A 25965-nucleotide genomic window follows, 5' to 3' on the forward strand; every position below is an offset into this window, starting at 1 on the left:
CACTTGATAAAGCTATTTTTTTTGCTGCTTTTCTATTTCAGCTCTACATAGAATAACTTCACGTGTCTCACAGAAGCTTTGCTCCCTCGCTTTACCTCCCTTTGCAAATCCTTAGCCAACTCATAGCTCTGCTCTCCCTCCTCTATCTCAGTCTTCTGGATGGCTACGTTTTTATAATATTTTCAAAAGTTAAATACATCATCTTAGGGGACAGTAACATTTTTAACGCTTGGAGCACTCTACTTCCGCAGCCTTTCCTCTCTCCCCACGTGTGTGGGGACAGGGCAATTCTTGATTACAAAAACTAAGGGCTCTATATTCCTGGTTCAAAATTTTCCCTAAAGACAGTTCATTTGTACCTAGTTTCATACTCAAAAATCTTGTCTTTGATATTTTAGGGCAACATATCTATGATTAAGCACAAGTAGTAGATATTCTTTTATAGGTAGATCGTACTTTCCAATTTATATTTTCTTACATATTTTTGTCAGCAGTTCTGTAAAGTAGACATAATGGAGATCATTGCCTTCATTTTACTCCTGTGGAAGCTCAGGCATAAAGGGATTTACTCCTTAGAGTCTGTCAACTGAGGAAGATGGACTTTAATTGCAGTTGACAGAAGCAGGACGGTTAGGAAACGGAAATCCCCAGCTGTCAGGAGCTACAGGCAGATACAGCCAGTTCCTTGTAGAAATGGTTTCGAAGCCAGGTACCTGAGGGTTACTGTAGATATTCGATAAGAACATGATTGCCTTTTGACCTTGTTCCCAGCACAGACATAGATGAATCTTGTCAATTTGCTGTTTTCTCATTTAACTTGAGGGGTGACTCAGGTCTCGAGGACTTATGAGTTTGTTTTGCAGAAGAATGAGAATGCCTTTGGGAAAGTTGTGATCACCAGATGGCCAGCCCCCAGCAGCCATTGCAGATTGCCCAGGGGCTTATCGGGAGTGACCCCTTTGTTTCTCTGAAGCTCCTCCTGCCAAGCCCCTTGGCTCTATAAAACCCCCCTGCTTTTTGCTCTGGTGAAGGCAGATTTGAGCAAACCCATGCTCCCACCTTCTTGTCTTAGCCAACTTGAATGGGGCTTGCTGTGCATCGGGCACACGAATTTAAGATTAAGAGGTTTAGTATCAATTTCTTCACTTGGTTCCACTCATGAACTTCGGAGGCAGGTGGCAGGTGAGTTCCCCTGGTGCAACAAAGGCTTGCTCCAATACACGAACAGAAGGTATTTCAGTTCAACAAAAGCAGAGTCTGGGAGAGAAGCCCAGGTGGATTACGTGGATCCTAGAAGAACGCAGGAAAACAACCAGAGGGGAAAAGGACAGGAGGAAAGTGGGAGGGGGAAGGAGAGTAAGTGATAGAGAAGGAAAGTATGTGAAATAATTTGCCCCTAATTTGTCTTTATGAAAATTTAATATATGAAAATTCCTACTTGAAAATGAGATAAATAAAAGGGTAATTATTTGCATTACAAATTAACTCTTCACTTCAAAAGAGTATTTACCACAGGTGTGATTCTGTGATGTGAGACTTTAGAAAGGAATATGACTCCGGGGAGGTGGGAGATTTAAACAATAAAATCTTGATTATAATATAATAGGAAATAATCCACTGATAAAAGGGGAGACGTCTAAAGAAGGAGGTGGCTGTACAGGGAGCTCTCTGCAGATCTCAGGTTTTCAAAAGGACATGAACAAAAGACAGAGAAGGGATTATAGATAAACTCGAGCACAAAAGAATATCATGAACTTTCAAAAACAGAATAAAGAAGGCTAATGTCAGGAATAAATCTATCTTTACAAAAAATGCTGAAGGCTGCTGTAAGGGTGTAAAAGCTTTGCTTCGAGTAAGGAGAAGAATAAACATGGAGCAACTTGCTCTTTGAGTAGGTAAGGTGGTATAATGTTAACAGAAGGTAGGTAGGTCTTACTTTTTACCATTATTTATTTTACTTCTGTCTTCTCCAAGGTGTAAAATGACAGGGAAAATTGTATTTCTCTTAGAGAGATAGTGAGGAAGGAATATATTGATATTAGCCCACTTGAACAAGTAGTGGAGATTCCCAGGGTCTGGGCATCAAAGACAGAAGACTTGGGAGCTCCTAGGCCAAAGTTGGGAGAAAGGTGGGAAGGAGAAGATGTAAGAGAGAGACAAAGCCAGGAAGATGATGATCTGCCCCTCCTCCCTTCCCCACCCTGCTCAGATCTTGGATAAATTCCAATGAAACTTATTAATTGCTTACAATGAGTGGATTTCTTATGGAAATAGGAGATGGAACTCAACTTGGCTCCCTAGGGACCTGGGGAAAATGAAAACAAACTTTCTAGATGTAGGAGCCAGAGGAAAGGGACAGCACAACATACCACCTTCAATTTGGAAAGGAAGGTGCAATGAAAATTGAAGTACTACATAGGTGAGGTAGTAAGAAAATATGGAACCTCTCTAAGTGGATTTAAGTTTTGTTGATGCAAGTAATCCATAATCAATCTATAAATCAAAATTGGGGTGAGTTTATCATGAGCCAAATTTGAGACCAGAGAAGTGGGATGTACAGAGCAGTTATATACCATCAAAGAGCATGTATCACATATGATTGCAGTGTCCCTTTTACAATAGTTACTAGATTGCCCTGTCGGCACAGTGATTGGTGGGCACAGCATGTAGCAGGTCTGTTGTCTCGAGTTGGGTGGTCACAGGATGAATGCAGCAATCAAATCCTAGCCCAGGGAGAAATGCTTATCCTTAAGGAAATGCCAATGTGGAGGAAGTTGCACCCTTATCTTAAGGGCATTTGTTCTTGTCTTTGGGACGTGGTAAATGCTTAAAGCAGGTACACAATGCAAGTTCAAAGGCCACAGGCCCTTTTGGAAAAACAAGGTCAGCCCGAATTAGTTTTACACAAATGGCTTCCTCATATGCTCCAATATATCCTATTGCTTGCCATTTATTTACCAGTTTGTAGAGCTAGAGGAATTAAATGCCAGGAAATTGAAATAATGTACAGTGTAGAGGGGTTCTCAGAGCCTCTATCAATACTCCATTAGAGATTACAGCAAATGAGAGAGGTGCCTGAGGCTGAAGGCCTTCCACAAAGGGGAGCAGGTTAGATTCTACCAACTATGGATCAGTAAACCTTGACATCCATTCCACTGTAAATGATTAGTCTAAGGCTAAGCCAACCATGGTATTCCATTCCCCTTGCCAGGATGGATTTTAGAGCACTACAGTGCCTTAATCCTGTTTAATAAGATGCAAGGAGAAGTCTTCTGCAGGTAACAGGCAAAGAAATGACACGAGGGGAAGAGTGGGTCTGCTGCTTCTGCTGGACATTGTTGTGTCAGATAGGACTCCTGGAACCTCTCCATCATTACCTTGTACTCATGGAGGTGCGGGGTGAGAAACCAGCTTGAGCACAAAGCCAACACTCCAAGGTTAGCAGAGAGGTGAGCTGGAAACAGCCTGAATCCATGATGACATTGCTGAACCACTGAATCTGCCAGTGTGAAGCTCACACTACCTATAGACTTCTTCATAAGTGATGATAAACTTTCTCATTATTTAAGGCAATACAAGTCCGAGTTTTTTGATATTTGGGGCAAAGACATCCTAACTGATACAATGGTATATATTAAATTCAACAAAACATTTTCACAAACATTTCCATAGTGTTTTTGATATGAAAGTAACTTGTGGGCCAGATAATAATAACTAGATTTGTGGATGGCTGAAAGAGTGGTGATAATCCGGGCAAGTTCTACAAATATTGTCTGACTCTGAGGAGTCAAACCTCAATGTTTTATCATTAACATGACAACATTCCCTTTGATGTCTTCTTCTATTTGAAGATAATTCAGATCTCAAAGGAAGTCTGAGAAGAAGATAGAATTAAAATTCAAAGTGACTTCGCAGGCTGGAATGCTAAGATAAAACCAACAAGTTGAATAGACCACAAACACAAGATCCAGCACTGGCTCCAAAAATCCACCTCAGAAGTTCAAGATGAGTCAGACTTGGTTTAGCAGACCTTCAATGGAAAACACCTTCAAACTTTAGCTGAACACGTGTAGTGGATGCTATTGTCTGCTGTCTAGATTCCCCCTTCAGAACTAAGGCAATAATTCCCCCAGCTGTGGGGTGTATTGGTGGCTAATGGCCAATGGCTCTCTGCTGAGTCCCTCTCCAGGAATGGTCCTTAGCTGAAGAGAGCCATTCTCACCCCCCAGGTTGGGCCACCTCTTTGGAGATAGCTGCTTTTAATAATGATCAATATGAGTGTAAAAGGCATGGTCCATGGGCCTAAGGGCAGGACAAGTCTGAAGCGCCATCCCAGATCCAGAGAACCTCATGGGATCTATGTAAGCCCTTGTTACAACTAAATCAGAGTGCCTTGGATCATATGACCTGGTGGGGCCTATGGAATAGGAATTATTATCAATAGGAAAAATGCTGGCTAGATTTTATAGGAAGCCTCAATAGGAAAATCGAGGTAGACCCCCTAGGATTCAGAAGCAAGACAACTATATACCTTTCGAAAAATAGCTCCTGTGTGCTACTGGTTCTTGGTAGAAAACAGAGCACCTGACCATGGGATACCAGGTGTCTATGGAGCCAGAACTTCCCGTAATGAATTCTGTCAGACCCCCAACAACAATCATAACAAAAAAACTTGTACGTCTGGGATCAGGCATGAGCAGATCCAGAGAGCACAAATAAGCTGTATATTAGGTGGCCCAGACTTCTATTTCATTCACCACTCTTGCACTGATGCTTCACACTTAGCTCACACTTATGGCTGCATGAGGTGAGGGAAAAAGCCGAGTTTGGTTTATGAATAGGTAAGATCAGTATGTGGTTGCAAGCCAAAAATAGACTATTGCTGTACTTGATGGCTGCAGCCCCACTCAGAGGTGTCTCTGAAAGATAGAGATGAGGGGAATTGTTCCTAATGGACAAAGCCTGAGGAAGTATGCCTGTCAAGAGACATACGTTGAGGTAAGAAAATATATCACTCGTGGACAGTAGTGAAAGACTTGGCCAATTGATTCTACATGACCTAGGAAACAGAGTGTCTTAGTATGTTGGTGTCAGCCAATTTCTGTCAGTGCTGGCACAATAGTCACATTAATAGACTAACAGGTGAGAAATGGAGACACCATCCTACCAAGGCTAATTGACCTTGATTATCAGGAGAAGGTAGTTCTGCTGTTACATAATGGAGACAGAAAAAAATACTCCCTTGCTCAATCTTTATGGTAATGGGTAAGTTCAATAACCATAGCTTGAGAAATGGTGGCAAGGATGGAGGGTATGCATGGCCCAAAAACACAGGCTCCCACTTGCTCAGGCTGATCTAATTACTGCCACTGTTGAGTATCCAGCCTGCCAGCAACAGGTACCAGCATTGAGCTCCCAATATGGCTCCAACTCTTGAGACCAACCAGCTTCCTAATGGCAAGTTTATTACAATGGGCCCTTCCATCTTGTGATTTATCTTGATAGGAATTGACTGGAGTTGACATGTATTCCAGTGTGGACTTATCTTTCAGCCAGACAGTGCTTATGTAGAATTTGATCCACTGGAGTAGAATCCTGCCAAACATTGCATCAGACCAAGGTAATTACTTATATCAATGGAGGTATGGCTGTGTGCACACGACCCTGAGATCCACTGCTTCTATCATATACCATAACTCCCAGCAGCTGCCAACCTAATGGAATGTACAACAGCTTGTTGGATGCACAACTGAGGCATCAGCTTAGAGATAATACCTTCTGATGATAGGGCACCAGCCTCCAGACACAATTTAGACACACTATAAATCAAAGACCATTATATGGTGCTGACCCAATCAGCAGAATACATGGATCTGGGAGACAAAACGTGGAAGTAGAAGTGCCCCTGCTTAACATTATTCTCCCTGACCCGTTTGAGGAGTTTTGTACTTCTTGTCTCTGTGCTTCTTGTCTCTGCAGATTTGAGGTCGTTGTTCTTTTTTTATAACTTTATTAAGGCACAATTTACATAGCATATAATTCACCCACTTCAAGTATATAATTCAATAATTTTTAGTAAGTTTACCTAGTTGTACAACCATCACAATAAGTCAGTTTTAAAACATTTGTATCATCCCAATAAAATCCTCACATCCATTTACTGTTAAACCTCATTCTCAGCCCGAGGCAACCATGAATCTATTCTTTGTCTTTATAAATTTGCCTTTTCTGCACATTTCATGTAAATGGAATCACACGGTATATAGTCTCTTGTGGCTTGCTTCTTTCATTTAGTATAATGTTTCTGGGATTTGTCCACGTTATAACATGCATCAGTAGTTTGTTACTTTTCATTGTTGAATAGTATTTTGTTTTATTGATACATGACGTTTTATCTATCCATTCATCAATTCATGGAAATTTGGATTGTTTCCAACTTTTGGCTGTTCTAAGTAATGTTGCAAAGAGTATTAGTGTACAATTCTTTGTGAGCATATTTGTTTTCATTTCTCTTGAGTAGTTGCCCAGGAGCAGAATCACTGGATGGTATGGTAAATTTATGTTCAACTTTTTAAGAGACTGCCAAACCATTTTCCAAAGTGACTGCACCATTTTACATTTCCATCAGCAATGTATGAAGATTCCTATTTCTCTATCTCCTCTCTAACATTCTTTATTGTCTGTCTTAAAAATTTTAAATCATTCTCTAATGACTAATGATGTTGAGCATCTGTTTGTGTTTATAAGTAATTTTTATATCTTTTTTAGTAAAACATCTATTAAAATATTTTACCATTTTTTGGATTGGGTTGTTTTGTCTTATTATTACTGAGTTGTAAGTGTTCTTTTTATATTCTGAATACAAGTCCTTTATCAGATATGTATTTTGCAAATGTTGTGCAAGCCAGTCTGCTGTTTCTAAATGGTGTCTTTTGAAGTGCAAAGTTTTTAATTTTCATAAATTCCAATTTATCTTTATTTTTCTTTTTTTTACGGTGTTTGTAGTGTTATTTCTAAGAAATCTTTGCCTATCCTAAGATCTCAAAGATTTTAACCTACATTTTATTTTAAAAATTTTATTGTTTGGCTCTTAAATAACTCTCTGATCTGTTTTGAGTTAATTTTAGGATAGGCATGAGGTATGGGCTTAAATTCACGTTTTTGCATATGAATATCCAATTGTCTAACACCATTTATTTAAAAGGCTCTCCTTTCCCCTAACAGATTGCCTTTGTTGAAAATCAATTGACTACAAATATAAAGATTTTTTTCTAGACTTTTAATTCCATTCCATTAATCTAAATATCTATCCTTAAGCCAATACCATACCGTCTTGATAACTATAGCTTTATTGTAAGTTTTGAAATTGAGAAATAAACATTCTCCAACTTTGTTCTTCTTTTAAAAAATTGTTTTGGGGGCCAGCTCGGTGGCGCAAGCGGTTAAGTGCGCGCGCTCCGCTGTGGTGGCCCCGGGGTTCACCAGTTCAGATCCTGGCATGCATCGACGCACAGCTTGGCAAGCCATGCTGTGGTGGTGTCCCATATAAAAAAAGTGGAGGAAGATGGGCACGGATGTTAGCCCAGGGCCAGTCTTCCTCAGCAAAAAAAAAAAAAAAAAAAAGAGGAGGGTTGGCAGATGTTAGCACAGGGCTGATCTCCCCCACCCCCCCCCCCACACACAAAATAAATAAATAAATTATTTTGACTATTCAGGATCTTTTGCATTTCCATATAAATTTCACAATCTGCATGTAAGTTTCTGGACAAAAAAAAGGTCTGTTCGACTTTTGAGAGGGGTTACATTAAATGTATAGATCAATTTGGAGAGAATTACCATCTTAACAATATTGAGGCCTCCAATCCAAGAACATGGACTCTTTGTGGCCTTGTTCTTTTTATTTCTTTTTAAAATTAAAATAAAATTTTATTGAGGTGAGAGCCACATAACATAAAATTAACCATTTTAAAGTGAACGATTCGGCGGCGTTTAGTACATTCACAGGCATATTGTGTAGCCACTACTGTTACCAAACCAAGCGGGCTCACCTCCTGGTGAGTTAAATAAGACTCTACACTAGTGGAAGTTGTCTCACAAAGTAAAGTGTATTTGCAGCAAACAGGAGGCTATGAGGAATCATTTCCAAAGTCATGGCATCCCTGAACAAGGGGAAGGAGGAACTTTTATTTGGTTGGGGAATGAATATTCAAAAGGGAGAGGCAGGTACATTGCAGATTATGGTAATAAGGCTTAATCTCCTCGTGAAGAGATTTTAGCATTAAAAATAAGGCAAAGTTATGGGCGCAGGTCTTGTAGGGAGGCTTGGTTAGCTTCAGGGTGGTTGCCGGTTGTGTCTCCTTAACATAAAAAACAACTTGGAAAAACAGTTAAATGCTTCCAAACCCACCATTAAGTTCCTTGGGACATGAGTCGGTGACATTATCTCTGATTCCAAAACATTTTCATCACCTCCAAAGAAAATCATGGACCCATTAAGCAGTTATTCCCATTCCCTTTCCTCCTACCCTTGGAAACCACCAAGATTCTTCCCGACTCTATGACTTTACCTATTCTGGATATTTCATATAAATGAAATCACACAATATGTGACCTTTTGTGTCTGGCTTTTTCCATTTAGCACAATGTTTTTGAGATTCATCCACATTGTAACATGTATATCAGTACTTCATTCCTTTTTAAAGCTGAATAATATTCCATTGTATGTATATACCACAATTTGTCTATCCATTCATCTGTTGATGGACGTTGGGATTCTTTTCAAACTTTTGGTTATTATAGATAGTGCTGCTATGAACATTTCTGTGCAAGAATTTGATTATTTGTTTTCAAGTCTATGGGGTATATACCTAGGAGTGGAATTGGTGGATCATATAGTAATGCTATGTTTAATTTTGGGGGGTAAAGGTCCTTCTGCTTAAAGGAGGAATTTGTCCACTAGGGGATAAGAATCCTATTAAGCTTTAAGTTATGGCTTCCACCCAGTCATTTGGAGCTCTTTGTGCCAGGAGACCAACAGGCAAGTGATGGAGCATCCTGACAAGGATAATTGAATCCTGATCACTGGGAGGAGTTAAGGATGTTGTTACACATGGGGACAGGGAAGAATACATTTGGTATCTGGATGACCCACTGAGGTGGCTCTTTGTATTCCTTGTTTAATTTTGATGGTACATGGATAAGTGCAGGAGCCACGGCCTGAGAAATTCACCGTGTCCCTCAGGGTCACTCTACCAGGTAAGCCACCTAATCAGTGGAGTGCTAATCAACAGTGAGGGGAATCCACAATAGATAGTAGAAGAGGGCAACAATGAGAATTACTTTGGCCTTGAGACCAATTGTTGTGGCAGAGATTATAGTCCATCCTACTAAACTTCCACAGGAAGAGAGATCAACTAGATTCCTGATGAAGCTGTTTCTAGAATTTATTATATGAAGGAAGTGGAGCCGAATGGCATAAAGGGTGGACTATAGTGGGTGCTGTGGTGTGCCACCCAGATCCCCCCTTTAAGATGGAGGAATTTGTTCTCCCAGTTGCTAAGAGTGTTGACAGCTGAAGGTTTTCAACTGAAGAAAACTTCCTTGCCTAAGTCATGCATCCTTCCCAGAGGTAGCCTGCCTCCAGTTACTGGCTGGGGCCATAAAGGCCCTGTCCCCTCCAGAACTTCCTGTAGGATCTTTGAGTTCTTCGTGTGACTGCAGTACAGCTCAGCTCCTCCCTCTGCTGATTTCAACTTCCTTCACATATAAGTGTTGATCCCTAAGGTGTGTCCTGGTAAACTTATCCAATCAGGATGCAAATATCCTTCTTAGAGTTTCAACATGAGCCATAGCAGTCTATGCGATTTGAGCTGGGTCATTAAAAATTGAATATTTCAATGATGCGGAATAATGAGTCCATGGCACTCTGAACTGGTTAAACAACATTTAGAAGATTGTATTCTATTTGGGTCCTCGCATTTTAAGAGAAACGCTAACAACTGTTAGTGACTACATCTAGAAGAAAGCAACCAAGATGGAGAGTGTAAGAAAATGTAACTTGAAGTAGAGATATAGGGATTAAAACTTTGGAGAACTGTTTTAATCCCTCAAAGGCTGTCATTGGGAAGATGGAATAGAAGTTTCTGTGCTAGAGGAGAGAATAGAGACCAAAAGGTGGATTTTATAGGAAGGCAGAGTTTGGCTTAAAGGAGGGAGGAGTTTTCTAAAGGACAACTTGTCCCATGTCTTGGGAAGTAATGAGCCAGCTCCTTAATATAGCTGGGTGATTGTTGGTCAGAGATGTTAGAGAGAATTTCTGTAATAACTAGGGAACTGGGCTAGAGTCCTTTCCAACTCTTAAATCCCATAATTATAGGTTGTGATGAATTACAAGCTTTTAAATGGTCTTTAATATGCAGTCTTATGGGATCTACTCAAACCATAATACAAGACTCAATTATATCAGTTTTTCTTAAAGGGAAAAACACCCTCCTCCACCTTAGTCAGTCTGGAGTCGTAGAACTACATGTAGTCCCTAAGCTTTCCTCAGCTGCCATGATTTTGCTGTTGAATTTTTTTTTTTTTTAAATACTGAGAAGCGAGTAAGGATTGTCTGAGCAATTTTGCCTCTCATTAATAAGCATGCTTGAAGGTTTTTAGGGCTCAAAAGATAGTTTATATCCTTCTAGAGTTATGTTTAGCTTGTCTTATCATAGTTTAGGAGTCCAGACTTATCATTTATACTGATAAGAAAGTTGAGCTCCAGGAAGTTTGCAGACTTGGCTCAGGCCACTAAAGGGGCTACATGCCTAGGCTGGAATCTGACCTCTTATATTCTGAATCACATAGCTCTTGTACATTTCCCCCAGTTATCCAAGTTCCAAGTCCCCTTGCCTTTCAGATCACTTTCACCAAATTTTGTGGATTTATTTGTGTCCTCTCAAAAGATATGACCAAGTCCTAACCCCCAGCACCTGTAAATGTGACCTTATTTTGAAATAAGGTCTTTGTAGATGTATCAAGATAAGACGAGGTCATATTGGATTAGGGAGGGACCTAATTCAATGGCTTATAAGAAGAGGGAAGTTTGGAGACAGACACACAGGGGAGAACATCATAGGAACATAGAGGCAGAGATTGGAGTTAATGCTGCCACAAGCTAAGGAAGACCAAGGATTGCAGGCAACCACCAGAAACTAGAAAAAGGCAAAGAACAATCTTCCACTACAACATTCAGAGCGGCATGGCCCTGCCAACACCTTGATTTTGGACTTCTAGCTTCCAGAACTGTGAAAGAATAAGTTTCTGTTGTTTTAATCCACCCAATTTGTGGTAATTTGTTATAGCAGCCCTTGGAAACTAATGCACCATATCCGATGCACTTGTCTTAGGATTGAAGAGAGGAAAGGGCTCAGGGATCGTAAGGAACAAAGATGGAAAGTCTTAAGGAATAGATGTGTTCTGCTCCTCATTTCCTGGCCAGCAGAGGAAAAGAGGACCCAAGATCATCTTTAACAAGCAAGTATCTGCCATCAGCCTAGTGTTAGGTCATGCCATACATATCTGGGCACTTGGCTGTGTGAGCAGGGAAGGGGTGCCCCATTAGAGGCTATCCATTTGCCTAACAGTTTGACCACAAATTCAGCCAAGTATCCTGGGCACATTTATGGAATAAAAGACAAGAGAAAAATCAGATTTCATGTGGGAGGCTGACAGACTATGCCTAAACACTTTAGACCATTAGAGAATCAGCAAAGAGAAAGAAAAGTGGTCTGTGAACCAGATAAGTATGATAGAAACAGCGGCTTAAAAGTGAAATAAGTCAGAGGGAGAAAGTCAAATACCGTATGATCTCACTCATTAAGTAGTAGACAATAACAACAACAAAAAAACACATAGAGACAGAGATTGGATTGGTGGTTACCAGAGAGGAAGGGGGGAGGGAGGAGGGCGAAAGGGATAATTAGGCACATGTGTGTGGTGATGGATTGGAATTAGTCTTTGGGTGGTAAACATGAGAACATGCAATCCATGCAGAAATAGAAGTATAGTGATGTACACCTGAAATTTATACAATATTATAAACCAATGTTACCTCAATAAACAACAACAACAACAACAACAACAACAAAAAGATAAAAAAAAAACAGCTGCTTAGGGGGAAAATAATAATATCAATGATAATAATCATCTCTTACATTTATCAGAGCTTTATAGTTGACAAAGCATTTCTAACACATGATGTTATCTAATCCTTAAATGGTTTAGTGAGGAAGGCCAGGCCTTCAGGTCTCCCATTTTACTAATGAGGAAGTTGAGGCTCACAGAGGTTGGATACTTGCCCAAGGTTGCTTGTCCACACAACCACTCCAGCCCTAGACCGACTTCTGTCCATCATTTTTCCCATAAGGTGGTCAGAGCCACCTTGGGTTCAGCCTGCTCCCTCTCTGGGGCACATCCATTCTCAGAGGCCTATGGCCACCTCTCCTCTCCTCCTAATACCCAGCAGACTCTGCAGAAAGCAGGGACTTGATCAACAATGATGGAGGCTGGGTGATTCATTGAGGTGAGAGTGGGTGGACCAAGAGGTTCCAGGTCTTGTGCTTGGCACAGACTCTCTGGTTCCGCCTCCACCAGTGTATGCTACAGAGCCAAGCTGACACTCGCATCACCCTCAACTGAGTCTCCATGTCAGGTGGTAGTCATGGAAACTCACTCCCTTCCTGAGCTGATGAGGAGAGAATTAGGTGGAAAGGAGGAATCAAGTTAATTGCCTGTCATCCCCTTTCTGCTCTCTGTGTGTTGATTCAAATTAAGCTTTTTCAGTTTTCTGATGTTAGCAGATACCAAATGATTGGAGCACAGGCCTGGGAATTAGGACCTCCAGGAAACAGCCAGTTCTGAGCGAATCTCTTAACCTTTCTGCCTCTCTGTTTACTTCTGACCCCAAAATTCAGGAAAACAAATCCATTTGCCTCATCTCCCTCAATTTCTGACCCAAACTCCCTGAACTGCCTTAATTTTAACCATCACTGAGTCTATATCCATTCAACTGGCCATTCCCCCTCTTGCAGAGAAAAGAGCAAAGAATTCAAATAGAATTCTGCATTTACTGAAATTCACTGTATCTCAGAGAGTAGTGAAGTAAGTCAGCGGTGGATGTTCTGTGATGGGTGTTGCCTACATGGAGGGAAGTGGAGGCAAGATCTAGAGGTCTCCTGTGAGAGTTGTCCCCACCAGCTCAGCTGCCACCTGAGCAGAGCTGGAGGAGCTCTCCAAAGATGAAGCCCTTCTCTTTCCTGTCCTATCCCTAGGATCTCTTCTCTACAACCAGATGGAATTATCTGAGGTTCCTTGCTTGTTCTTATCTTTAGCTCTTCAGAGGTTTTCTCTGCCAGGAACACCCTTCCTACTTTTTAAATGTGTCTCAACCCTGACAATACTTGTCTGGGAAGCTTTCTCAAGGCTGAATATGGGGCTTTCAAACACCAAGAATTCGCTTTAGTATAGACAACAAGTAGATCATCACCATACACATAAATTCTACCTTCTTACTGGACTACAAGCTTCTGGGGGCAAGGACCAAGTCTTCCTTGATCATGATTCCCAGCACCAAGTACAGTGCCTGGCTCACAGAAGGTGAAAAATCAGCATTTATTGAATAAGTGATTGATTTAGTAAATGAGTAATGAGTGGAGTTTTGGAGGATGGTGTCCTGGAAGAAGGAAATACTTACTTAAGTCTAGAATCAAATGTTGTTTGTAAACCATTTGGATTTCCATACTATTTGCATTTCACCCAAATAGTATGGGTAGCTATGGGGCTTCTTTGGTCTCCAGAGCTGGTTTGCCTCAAGAACTCTGCTCTGCTTCATTCAGGCCAAAATCTCTCCTGGGATCTTTGGCCGTGCTGGCTCTGAAAGTAGGAGCCCTGTGGTTAAACGTGTTGGTTCATGGTGGGAACTGCAGAGGTGGAGGAGATGGATGAAGAATCCCCGGATGAAGAAGCTAAAATAAGTGCTTGGGAGATGTGATTGGGATTCCCCTGGGAGGCTCTTCCTGGATCAGAAAAAAATTCTGGGAAGGAGACCTGGCATCCTAATAGACACAGCTTAGGGGAAAAGTGCCACTCAGTTTAATGGTGGAAGTGACAATATGACTTTCTCCTCATATCTGTATAGAGTTTGCAGTTTTTACAGTGTTCTGGGGGAGTGTGGTAGAGTAGAAAGAGCACTGAACTAGGATTCAGCAGATTTGAGTTCTTGCCTGTCATTAACCAACTGTGGGACAATAGTTCTCGGCCTCAGTTTCCTTTTCTATAAATAAAGGAGACGGTAGAACCAAATACTCTCTAAGCACTGTCCCATGATTCTATAAAAAGGGTTATGGATTTCCCACTTGACGGTTTCAGAAATTGAACATGGCACGAGAGTGAGAGTAACACCTTGGGCTGGGTTCTTAGGAGAGTCTAGGGACTGTGGGTGGGGTAGGGTGAGGCTTTCCCAGGGATCTTTGTTCCATCTTTTTCTTCCCATTTTTTCTCCCCACCTCTTTTCCTCTCTGGTGGGAGGCAGTGTGCCATGGTTAATTGCATGGACTTGGGAATCAGACAGAAGTATATTTGAATCCCAGCTCTGCCACTTACTGACTGGGTGTGACCTGGGTCAAATTTCTTAACCTCCCTCTGCCTCAATTTCCTCATCTACAAAATGGAGTTTATCTTTCTAAGGATATCATAAGGTTTTAATAACTTGATGTAAAGAAAGGATACAAAATATTTGCTAACATTCCTCACAAACTTATTAATACTGATGCTGTTTATGATTCCATCTTTAGAACTCTGATTTTGACCGGGAATTCTACGATCTTTTACCCCACTGTCCCAACTGTTTGCTGGCTGTCTGGAAAAGCCTAGGCATTGCGTACTTTTACTTCTCGGATATTTAATTGTCTTAGTCGCTAGTTCTACTCGCACCATCAATCTACTGAGCTAGATGGCACAAAGTCCAAGAACTAGTGGGCAGAAGGAATTTTCCCACCAAGTTACAACATAAACATTGTTATGGACAATAACGTTTAAAAAATGCTGGCATTGAAAGCATTCAGGAGTAACAGGTAACTGGCTCACTAGGGGTATATATTTTCTTACACACTTAAGGGTGAGAGGAATGAAGATGGGGCCAGGAAAGTCTTGGGCTCCTTGTAAAGTTCTTGTGTATTTTAAAGTTTTAACAGCATTGCAGCGGCTATCTGTCATGCCTATGAAATAACAGCTCTTAACAGTAAATTTATTGAAGTTCAGGATGATAACATTTCATAAATTATCCATAAATTGTATCTTGATTCTGTAATCAGTAAGAAATAGCTTCTGTGGGTGAAAAGGTAAATGGTGAGAATATTCAAGTTCTTGCTAAATGCAATTTTCAATAACACTGACACATCATTTCCATTATACCTTTAATCTCAGTTGTTGGAGTGGTGATGTTTAGGTTCTGCACTAGGACTTTATGAAGATTGTCCATGTGATGATTTGGCAGCTACCCTGCCTGGTGCCTTCAGTTCTGAGGCTCTCTGGCAGTCTAGGTGAGTCCCTACTACCCCCCAACAAGTAAATGGGCAAACACAGGAGCAGGTTGTGGGCTCCTTGAGGACAGGAGCTGTCTTACTCATTGTCATATATCCAGAACCTGGGAGGTGACTGCCACTTTGTATACACTTAATGGGTTTCAGAGTCTGGAAGTATTAGGTCTCTGTTAAGCAGGAGATGGAGATGCCTGGGTAGAAAAACCTTATAGTGATATTAATGGCATATCTAAGGCATGTTCTGAACCACAAGGTTCACCAGTGATACTACAGTGGGAATTGACATTCCCTTTTCACTTAACATCCTCATCTTGAATTACCCTGGAGTTGAGACTCTGAGAGTAAGGAAATGGAATGAAAGGGCCTTGTTAGCTAGAGCTAAAATACAAGGGTAGCAAGGTCTGAAATGAAGTCCAGGTCCCAATGTGGGACAACATCCCCTGAGCGTGAGGAATTTCCCTCAGCAAATGTAGCTGATCAGATTCTACAGAAAGGTGGAAGCACTGGCCTCGCCATTACATTTCCAGATACAATAAATAAAAGGAATGACCAAAAGAGAGTGGGCCCACAAAAGCACAAGGTTAGCCTGACAGTTAATTAGAGGTTTGAAGGAAGAGAGACTGGCTGTTCTGCAAGATGGTTTACTGGCTGAGATTTCAAGGACCACTGGCAAGTTGAGAATTATGAGATCTGTTCATTTTTCCTTCAGAGTAATGAATCATGCCTCTGATGACAATTTTGTGTGTGTGTAGAGTCATGTTTTATCAGCTTCTCTCTGAATTATTGCTTATCACTCAGGGGCCCCTCAACCACTTGAAGATTGCGAGGATAAAGTCAGATTTTAGCTGGGGAGGTAGAACATTCTGTTTTGCAGGATGAAGTTGGTGACACCTGCCACTCAGGGATGTCCTGGCTCCAGGAATCTTGTTCCCACCACATGCCAGAGGACATTGCACGGTCTTTCTGAGCAGACTCTGGCCAGTGGCTCAGTGGCCTTGCAGCTGACGGTGGGCACAGAGAGCATTCTTTTTTCTCCTTCAGCAAGACAGGATCTTGAGAAAGGCTTTGCGGAACTCAACATTGAAGGTGGTATAGATCACGGGGTTGAGGGCGCTGTTCACGTAGCCCAGCCATGTCGTGGCACTGTAAAGCTTCGGGGACACGTGGCATGCTTGGCAGTGGGCATTGAGAATGTGGGTCAAGAAGAATGGCAGCCAGCAGACAATGAAGGTCCCTAGGTTGCAAAGAAAGAGAGAAGAAAGGTAAGGGGTTTGCTCACTCCTTTCATTATACATGAAAATGACTTGTGGTTGTTTACGCCAGCCACTATACTGGAAGTTTTACATACCCATTTAATTTTTCTACCAACTGTGTGAAGTAGGTGTGATTAGCCACTTTTTTTTTTTTTGGATGAGAAAACTACATGCTAACGTCTTTCATTCATCTCAGGCCTTTGCTCTAGTTTGATCTTTAGGTAGTACTTTAGTAGTCTTTTCTACTTCTCAATTCAATTCAAATATTTATTTAATGTCTAGACATACAAGACATGATCCTAGACGCTGATAGGGAAGAAGACCTTAAAGATGCAATTGACACAGTTCCTACTGGTGAGGAGATTACGTCTAAGGGTTCTCATAAAGTCCCTAAGACATGAGAAGGTGAGGTTTTTCAGTGACAATGAACAGGAGAATTGCCTTCACTAACTCAATATGGTGCCTGTGACTTACCCATTTTTCTTCTTTATTTAAATAAATTTTATATTTTTATACTATAAAACTAGCCGTGATTTTATACATTATGAAAAACTTGATAAATACAGAAAAGTAGAAAGAAGAAAAATCACCACCCACCACTCCAAGACAATCACTTTTGACATCTAGGTGAATTAATTTTCAGGGTTTTTTTTCCTCTGTATTTAAAATAAGCTAGATGGTATCATACCATATTACAGTAGATTTTTGCATCCCTATTTTTTCACTTAATAGTTTAGAACAAGTAAGCATTTACTAAATATCCAATACGTGCCACTTTTATTGAATCATTATCTTATTTATTATCTGATTTACCCATTATAACTCCATGTGATAGACAACAAACACAATGGATAAACACAGCTCAATTACGTTACTTGTTCAGTTTCATATTTCATAAATTTCAGTCTAGGTCTTTTGAATTTCCACCAGAGTTAACATACACAGAAGCCCTTTTCAACTGTATTATAAACATTTATAAATATTACAGTCAATGTATTTCCAATTTCTGTTAAATGTGGTTACCTTAGTACCTTCTGCCAGCTCCACTGAACTCAACCTAACTCAACTTAATCCAATCCAACCCAACTTGACCCAACTCAAACTCACCGAGCACAATGACCAGCATCTGGGTTGCCTTCTTCTCCCGAAGGGGCACTCCCCGAGGTTGCAGGGGCCCCAGCTTCAGGGATGTCGACAACCTGCCATTACTAAGTTTTCGAACCTCTAAGCTGAGCTTGGGGGCCATGGTGGGGCTGAGGGAGTTCTGAGTCCTCCCCTCCCTTTTCAACTCTCCTCCCGCTTCTTGGAAGCCTGGTCGTCCCAAGGCAGTATCTTGGCAGATGCTGTAGTAGCGCTTCAGCTCCATGTGTGCCTGGCCAGGGGAGAGGGGCTGCAGGTGCGACAAGAGAGGGTCCTGACATTTCTGGGGATATTGTTTATCTTCTGAATGTTCCTGAAAATGAAAGAGAATGCAAAGAAACAAGAGGAAACCTACATTGTGTGAAACCTACTGAAGGCACATCTGAGAGTGGTGGGACCATGGAAAGTTAAGGTAAATGAAATCTGCTTCTGACTTTACAATGAAAAAGCACCTACCAGATATAGAACATTTGAGAATCACAATAATTCCTTAAGGATGGTAGCACAGGATTGTAGCCTGGCCTTTCAGAGTTAAAATGGCCTGGATATACAGAGGAACACGTTAAATTACACCACTGGGATATAAGCAGCAAAATCTGGAATGTGGGAAACTCTATAAGACAAATGACTCAGTTTCTTCAACAAATAAAGTGCAACAACAACAACAACTATTACCAGTTGCAAAGCATGGGTCTGATTTGAATTTTGGTTAAAATAAATTAACTATGAAAAATTTACAAGACAATTGGGAAAATGTGAACATTGATTGGATATTTGCTGATCTTACGGAATTATTAATTTGTTTAGTGTGATGTATTGTGGTTATGTGTTTTATAAAAGAGTCTGTATCTTTTACAGAGTCTTACAGAAATATTTTTGGTTGCAATGATATGATGTTTGGGATTTGCATCATAACAATCCAATGGGGGAGTGAATGTAGGTGGGAGTGTAGATGAAATAAGATTGGCCATGAGTTGGGCCGGCCCCATGGCTTAGCGGTTAAGTGCGCGCGCTCCGCTGCTGGTGGCCCGGGTTCGGATCCCGGGCGCGCACCGACGCACCACTTCTCCGGCCATGCTGAGGCCGCGTCCCACATACAGCAACTAGAAGGCTGTGCAACTATGACATACAACTGGGGCTTTGGGGGGGAAAAAAATAATTAAGATTGGCCACGAGTTGATAATTGCTGAAGCTGGCTGATTGGCTACTGAAGGATTTGTTATATTTGTCTTCCTACTTTTTTATTTTTGAAATTTTCCATAATAAAAAGTTAGAAAAAAAAAGAAAACTCAGAATTTTCATCTCAGTTTTCCTACTTAGTAGACATAATTGGGCAGGTTAATTAAATGTCTCTGAGCCTCATTTGTAAAACAGAAAAGAAATTGGGAAAAATAGGTTTGGGATAAGTAGACTCTGAGAGTAGAGTCTGAAGATATGTAGATGTTTGTGGCATTTTGGGGGGATGTGTGTGTGCTTAACATCTGAACTTCCTTCCATGTTTGAAGAATCAGACACTATGTCAATCTTGAGTAGCAGGCAGGACCCCTCGACTCCCATTACTGAAATCATAAAAGCCAAATATTCACTCTCCCCGACTTCCCCGCTGGGCAGCTAGAACTCTGGTACCTGAACCAAGCCCAGTCAGTTGGAGATTTGCCCCCAAGACCTTGAGTTAGAGCCAGTGAAGCAGGGAGACTTCAGAATTCATCTAGCAGTGGTGACAGTCAATGTCCAGTGTCCTAAGTCTTCTAACCAGATTCTTCCTTAGGCATGAACGGCATCTTCTGAAGCTATTCTTCAGCCTTCTCACTGGGTCTGAGCTACTTGATATCCTTTCAGTAAATTTCTTTTTTCCATGTAAGTTAGTTAGTGTCAGCAACCAAGGACCCTGACTACTCTTTCCTTGGTTCAAGGAACCACAGTCTTCCAGATATACAGTGCTAGTACACTGTGCACACTCAGACATATGGTTGAATGCATGAATGCAAGGGGCCTTCAAGGTGATATAGTATTTTTAAAACTATACTCCACAGAGTTATTGATATGGATTCTAGTATAATATATTTTTAAAATTTTTGTTTTTTATTTTGATGAGGTTTTCTAATAATTAATATAAACATGTAATATGTTATCTGAATGGCCATTTATAACCAAGATTATGTTTATGATTGTGCTGGCATCTAACGATCTCTAAAAGTGACAATATTTAACTTCTAATGCATTATTTCTGAAACTAAGGGACTGGGGACAAATTTTTTGAGAGTCGTTATGAAGTCTCAGATTTGAGAACACTGGTCTAGTGCGTGTTGTCTCCATTTTACAGATGTGGAAATTCACCCCTATAGAAGGAAAGTGATTTTTCCAAGATTGTATATTGGTGGGTGTATTTTTCAGCTCTCTCTGCAAACCCTTATCACTACCTCTGTGACTGGCATGAGAAACATCGGGTTCCTTTGGGTCTGGCTGGCAGAGCCCTCCACTCCCAGATGGCAGGACAGAACCCATTTCTCCACACTCCTGGCACTTCCAGCCTCTTGGTTCTCCAGCTTCTCCTTAGTCATCACCAATTTTCCTCCTTGTGGCCTTGGAACCTCCTCAGACCTTGGATCTGCGATAGGCAACTCTAAACCTCTTATCTATTTATTTTTTAAGTCATTTACAGCAAGAATCTCTAACACAGGCACCAGGACTGTGTAAAAAGTGGTTAATTAACTATACGGAGATCAAACAAGGCTTAGATCTTCATCATAATGGGGTTTTGAAGTTTTATTCCTAATATTTACATGGCTGTCGAGTTCAGGGAGAGGATTACTGGTCTCATATTTAACACTTTCAAGCTCCACTCTGCACTTGGCTTGCTTAGGGATGCAGAGCTGGCTTGAATTGGAAGGACAAGGATTAGGGTGACCATGAAATTGTCTTGTTTTTTTCCACATTCAATGGCAAATAGGGCACTTGAAAATCTCACATTAGGCTTCCTTCTTTGCTTTTTTTGGCTCTGCGCACATATGTTTCATCGATGCCCTTTTCCCTCTAACACAGGGGGCTCTGGATGGCATCTTCACACCACCACCAAAAGTCATTGAGATTTAGCCCAATAGTCATATGCTTTCTGAATATCGTTTGATGACTTCTATTCTGAAGCTCAAATCAGGCAGGATCTCAGGTCTGTCATATATTATAGATACAGTGTGGGTTTGGGGCTTGATCCCATTTTGGGGTGGAAGTGGAATCAAGTCAAGCCAGCATCTTGAGAAAAGTTCTCTTATTCTTTTCCTACAGTTAAAGACATGGCTTACTTATCATTTTCCCTGTGGCATCTGATGGAAATCTGGCCCTTATTGAAAACTGCCGAATAGGGTGCAGCCTTAGACAGGAAGACTAAGGTGAGTTGAAGGAGAAACAGTTGTGGGTTAAGTTCTACATAGCTGAGCCATATAGATGCCAATGCTTTGAATACAATATGTTCATATTCTCAGCCTCAGGTCCTGGTTTCCTATTTCGTGGGTGCCAATATTCTTGCTCTGTCCAAATCTTGGGACTTTGACTTCAACAGTCTGACTCTCACTCAGGTCATTATAGGTTGATCTAGACGTTCAGATTGGATCTGCCTTCAAGATCAAATTCAGTTCACATATTCTGTCTATGAAGCCCTTTCCTGAGCATGTTGAGCTCTCTCTTCTCATAACCTCCACAGCACTTACTATTTAGGTGCTTATTGTCTTCATCTCACATTTCTCTAACATTCCATTCAGTTTGGGGCTGTTCATTAACTTTGGGTGGAAGTGTGCTTTATTTGCTTGTCTAGATTCTAAGCTCCATGAGGGTGGAAGCTGGATAATATTCCTGCTGTCCCTTCCCTAGCAGATTGCAAGTGACTGGTATTCATCCACTCATGCTTCAAGGACATCCTGAAGCATGTGCCAGGCACTGAGATCAGCAGAATTTACAGCCCAAGCAATTGGAAGATCAGTGTTGAGGCAATGGTTTTCCTTTTCAGAGCCTAGAAAGACTCAATAAAATGCATCATCAGCATCCCCTTTCACCATCTGGTCAGTGCCTTGACACAGAGGCAGATTTAGTAAGGAAAAGAAGTTTCGATGGACCCCAATGATTCTTAGAATGAGTGGTCTGGCCAAAAAGTCAGTCCTGGGAATCTATCAGCAGTTTCTGGTACAATTGCTACAGTAAAACTTATAACCCTATGCAATGTCTGAACTGCTGGCCACTGGGGGGCAATGAAAGACTTTGAAGGGAAGCAGAACAAGCCCAGAAACTATCCTATCATCTTGCCAAGTGAAGTGTGCTCTAGGGAAGACGATCAATGCACTTTGAGATTGGATTTCCTACCTCTACAGCATGGCCAGTACAGCAGATTAAAAGGTGGGTGTCAGATGGGTGTCATCAATTTGGCAGTGGCAGTACAGGAGGACAGGTACAGCACACACTGCTGGACACAAGGCTGGGAGGCCTCAGGGTTGGGTATTGTCTTCCCTCTGCCCCTCCAGGGTGCTTACTTGTTGGGGGAAGCCAGGTCTGACACTGATGCACTGGCTGTTCTGTCGAGTCAGGATCCGTTTCCGTCTCCTCTGTCTCAACACCACATAGATCCTGGCGTAGACGAGGACAGTGACTCCAAAGGGCAGGTAGAAGGACACTACTGAAGAGTAGATGACAAAATCAGGGTTGGAGATGGAGCAGACGCTGGGGTCCCCTGTGAGCCATAGAAGGGAGAAAGCAGAGCAGTTTGCCAAGTGTGAGACCTCAAAGGGGAACATACAATATGGACCCATATCACATGTGCTATCTCTACCGTCTAATCCACATGGAGCTTTGAGAATCAGGGGGTGCTGTTCCCACCTACCCCCTCATCACGTCCCAGTTCACATGCTGCCTCATCCGGGGAGGATTCCTTGAGTTGCTTAGTCAGAAGCAGCTCTGACTTCCTCTGTGCCCCACAGCCCTTAACTTTTGCCTCTTTTGTGTGGTTAGCACACACGGCCTGAGTGTTAAGTTGCGAGGGTGGGGGGCACAGTCTCAGACACTGATGTTGTCAGCTCCCTGAGGGTAGGAGGTCTAATTCCTCTTCGCGTCACTCACAGCTCACGTAAGAAGAAAATTGACCAAAGATTACATGCCAGACGCTGCTCGACACTGGGGCTGCAAGGATGCCTAAGACACCTTGTCCGCCCTTGAAGGAGCTCACAGTCTAGACAGACAGATGATCCCTTCCATATGCTGTGCTAAGTGTCACAGAGGAACGCGGCCTGGGAGGCTGGGGAGAGTGTCACAGAGCAACAGGGCAGAGGCTCCCGGGAGGGACGCAGCCCCAGAAAAGGGCCGGCTTGTGTGGAGGCATTAAAGGATTGTTGAATGCAAGGGATGGAGGAAGGCTTCTTTGCTGAGAACGCCAGGTCTCCAATTTTGAATCCAGGATACGGGGCAGGTGGTGGCTGAGTATGAGACAGGCATTTGATCTTTCAGGGAATCCTAGCACTGGTCAGGGTGAGATGGGAAGAGGGCCAGTAAGGATATTGTCACCATAGACAACGTGAATTGAGGAGTGTCCTTGTCCCTGCTTCGTGTCCTGAAATGCTCCTGCCACTCCTCTTTAGGAGGGCTCTGTAGCCTTGCCTTCCTCACTAGCAGATATTGAGTTTCCTCCAATGCCCAGGATAGGGCCTAAAACTTGCCCCATCTTGGAAGAGAAAAGGGAAGAAAACTAGTATTTTCCAGGTGTTGTGCCAAGGGCTTTATACACATCATCTAACCTAATTATTAAGGCAATACTGTGTGAGACAGGTGCCATTACTGTCTCTATTCTCAGATGAGCAGACTAAGGCTCAGAGAGGTTCAGTGAGTGGTCCAACATCGCACAGCCTGAAAGGGGCAGAGCCTGGATGCTTTCCTTCATTCAGTCAATCTGATCCAAACCAATGTTCTTTCTGTGATTTTTGACTCTCCACCTCCCTCTACTATTGGAACATGGCACATTTGCACTCTGTCCAGCATTAACAACAAAACTGTTGGCACACTTGGCCAATCTTCATAAAGGATTGGGGATTCTCCAACTGAAAATTGGGCCTCAGAAGACCCAGCCTCAGGTGTGAACTGGTGGGGAGAGGGCAGTGGCCGCATGGACCCCTCATTCTGCTTCTTGGTCTTCTGAGGTAGGCAGAGGCCAGGAAGCTTGAGTTATGAGACCCAGATCTGCCACTTATTAGCTGTGTGATCTTGGGCACGTTACTTAACTATGCCAAGCCTCAGTTTCACTATCTGTAAAAGAAAGATAAAAATATTGTCTCATACAGTGGTTGTGAAAATTAATGAGTTAATTGTAACTATTATTTATTCTTTACTATTACTATTTATTATTTACCTCCTCTGAACTTTTTGAGTTTAAAAAGGAAGGTGTCATTTAGACTGGAAATTTGGTGAAAGACTTATAGGGAAGAATATTTGTGGGGGAGGAAGGGAGCAACAGCTAAAAATTAAAACAATAAAAAAAGATTGTGCTCAGTGCTCGGTGAGGCAGTTTAGTGACAGCACTGCCACCAGAATCTTTACAAGTTACTCCCAAATTCTCTGATTCTCTTGGGGAGGGGGTAAAATTCAGGTAAAATTAATGTCAACTCACCAAAGCCTGTGTCAGCATCCTTTAGGAAATGGCTCATAAAGTTTTGAGCAGTGGGCACCAAATTGGCATCTTCTGGTGTCCTGGGGGGTGTGAGGCTGGACGTAGGGATGGGGGACAGCCATCTGAATCTATAAGGAACCACGCTGGAGGGATCAGCCCCTCCCCTGAAATCAGTTCCCTTGTTGTGGCCAGGATTTAATCTGACCAGGATTTAAATGCCTCCTAGGATGAGGAGGCATCTCAGCGTGTTTTGCTAGTGATAAGGGGGCCAGAGGGGTGGCAGGGCTACTTTCCCATGACTTGACTTGTTGCCATCCTTCGTGTGTCAGATATTCCCCGTTTGTCCTTCCAGATACACCTTCTACCCTTCTCTATCCTCCTCTGGGTTCTGGGAGGCTGACCTCTAAATTTTATATATTAACTACTACTTTTAAGAGCCAGGAGCAAAAATGGGTACAGTATACATCTATTTGTGTAAGAATGGATACATACACTTACACACACACACACGTGTATGTGTGCACATGTGTAGGTATGTGCTTGTTTCTAGCATTATCTTTCAAGAATATTAGTGTTTGCTTCTAGGCAGGGAGACAGGGGAATTAGCAATCTAAGGCAGAAGGGAGACCTACATAAAAATGTGTGTATGTATCTCATTACACTTTGTGTTTTACCATGTGCGAGTATTTATATTTCCATTAAAAACATCGAATGCACATGTATGAGAGAGAGAGAGTGAAGAGAGAGCACACAGCTCTTTCAGGGTTGCTGGCCAACGAGGGCGTCAGACACGATCACTGACCCAGCGCTGTCATCCCTTCCCGCCTCCTCTGTCCCACTAAACTGCCGCCTGTCCTGAGGTCGGGCTCTGCAGCCTCTCCCAGAATCCCCCACGTCATGCAGTCCCGCGAGGCCTGTCAGCAGGCAGAGTGACACTCCAAGCAGCTGGCCAGTGAGTGCCCCTGCTCCAGCCCCCACCAGGCCTGCCTGGGTGTCTTCTTAGCAAGGCAGAGTGAAGCACTACACACCAGCAATTCCAGAAGCTTCTTTCTGCTGAGTCCAGAGGAGGTGGTGAGGGCAGTGAGGCCCCCCAGGAGCTGAAGCTTCCCCAGGAGATGAGGTACCTTGTCTTGATTGTATACCCAAAATGGTACTGTGCCGTCAGCATGATAATTATTGAATGAATAGACAAATGACGAGTAAACAAGCAGAATGAACAAATGAACATTTTTACATAAGCACACAGGCAGTCACAGGCTGGAGGATAATGGGGAAGGCCGGGGAGTTACTCCTTATTCTCCGAGATTGGGGATGTTTATTCTGACTAATCTCAACATTTTAGAAGGAAACGATG

General features: G+C 42.1%; 1 protein-coding gene across 3 annotated transcripts in view; it reads right to left on the reverse strand.

Annotated features, from left to right (window-relative positions):
- Positions 1-16618: 16618 nt before the first annotated feature.
- Positions 16619-25965, reverse strand: part of DRD3 (dopamine receptor D3) — a 34002-nt gene continuing 24655 nt past the window's right edge. Inside the window, exons 4-7 of one of the 3 annotated variants that reach the window (XM_004436564.3) lie at positions 22492-22688; positions 18089-18224; positions 17942-17989; positions 16619-16815 (exon numbers count right to left, since the gene is read on the reverse strand). In XM_004436564.3, coding sequence (XP_004436621.1) covers positions 16619-16815; positions 17942-17989; positions 18089-18224; positions 22492-22688 — 578 coding nt within the window. Of the gene's footprint in view, positions 16816-17941; positions 18291-21280; positions 21356-22491; positions 22689-25965 lie in introns of all 3 variants that reach the window. The other 2 variants (XM_087439624.1, XM_004436563.2) reach the window with 2 other exon arrangements.

Source organism: Ceratotherium simum, chromosome 15, assembly GCF_057802395.1.
Source record: "Ceratotherium simum simum isolate JZ-2026a chromosome 15, ASM5780239v1, whole genome shotgun sequence".
Taxonomy (NCBI): domain Eukaryota; kingdom Metazoa; phylum Chordata; class Mammalia; order Perissodactyla; family Rhinocerotidae; genus Ceratotherium; species Ceratotherium simum.